The sequence below is a fragment of the Echinococcus granulosus genome (assembly GCF_000524195.1).
Source record: "Echinococcus granulosus chromosome Unknown EG_S00091, whole genome shotgun sequence".
NCBI lineage: Eukaryota > Metazoa > Platyhelminthes > Cestoda > Cyclophyllidea > Taeniidae > Echinococcus > Echinococcus granulosus.
In genome coordinates, this window is record NW_020170471.1 from 320,947 (window position 1) to 321,922 (window position 976).

General features: G+C 38.3%; 1 protein-coding gene across 1 annotated transcript; it reads left to right on the forward strand. All coding sequences in view use genetic code 11, as the record gives it.

Annotated features, from left to right (window-relative positions):
* Nucleotides 1-271: 271 nt before the first annotated feature.
* Nucleotides 272-760, forward strand: EGR_07962 (hypothetical protein; the record flags this gene model as incomplete). Its single annotated transcript, XM_024497211.1, has 2 exons — nt 272-295; nt 638-760. The coding sequence occupies 2 exons, from the start codon at nt 272-274 to the stop codon at nt 758-760; spliced, it is 147 nt and encodes a 48-aa protein (XP_024348409.1).
* Between the last annotated feature and the right edge of the window lie 216 nt (nt 761-976).

The window sequence follows — 976 nt, forward strand, 5'->3', positions numbered from 1 at the left end:
TGGTTCGTTCAAGCATAAAAATGCAGACAAATACAACATTACTAAAGAAAAATTTTAAATTCACCCTAGTGATTCCGCAATTTTTTCCACAAAATGATTGACACTCTTGTCAGTCGCATCAGATTAGCACTTCGTCTGAATTCACCATTTTCTTGTCCTGTTTCGCATCCGCTTTCTGTGGGGCGGTAATTTATAAAATAAAATCAAAGATTCTCCTAGGTATGCAGTGTAGTGCTCTCATTGCTTACCTCTTTTAGCGCAATACCTAAGAATGAATCAGTCTTTGCTATACAGGGTGAGTTGTTTAGGTCCATTTAACCCGTTCACCTTATTGGCGAGGTTTAAAAGCGCTAAGTCATAAAACTTCATTATAACAAATGGACTACATTTTCATCGCTTTGTCCAGTTGACAGCTTAACAATTAGTAACAGATCATCTTTATATGTAGTCTGGTTTTTAACTCAGGCATTAATTCAGGGTTGAAAAAATCAGCCTATAAGAGATTTAAAGTTCACGACTATTTAAGTAGTATATCCAGAGCAAAAGTTAAAACCACAAAATATCCAAAAAAACATTGCACAGTAGCATAAATCACTTACACTTACAAATGACAAAACAATATGAACGTAACTTTAAGGTGTGGGTGGGTGGACAAGACCTTTCCATTGAGACAACCATAGAGGAGGAGGTGGAGGAGGAGAAAGAGGAGGACAACCTCCCCATTTTACTTGATTCATCATCTTTGGCAACCCCGATGTGAGCATGATTCCTATGCATGCGTATATTAGACAAAAGGACCTGTTCGGCGGCAACTCATGAGTGGATGAAGGCTAAGTAGTAGCAGTAGTAGGGAAGGTAGGAATGTTCCCCTGACATCACGTTTGTGGAAAGCAGAAGAATAAGCACTTTGAAAACTTTAAATTTCAGCTCTCCCAGTCTTACCAAGAGAACGTGTAGTTTGTTTATATTGTGAGGG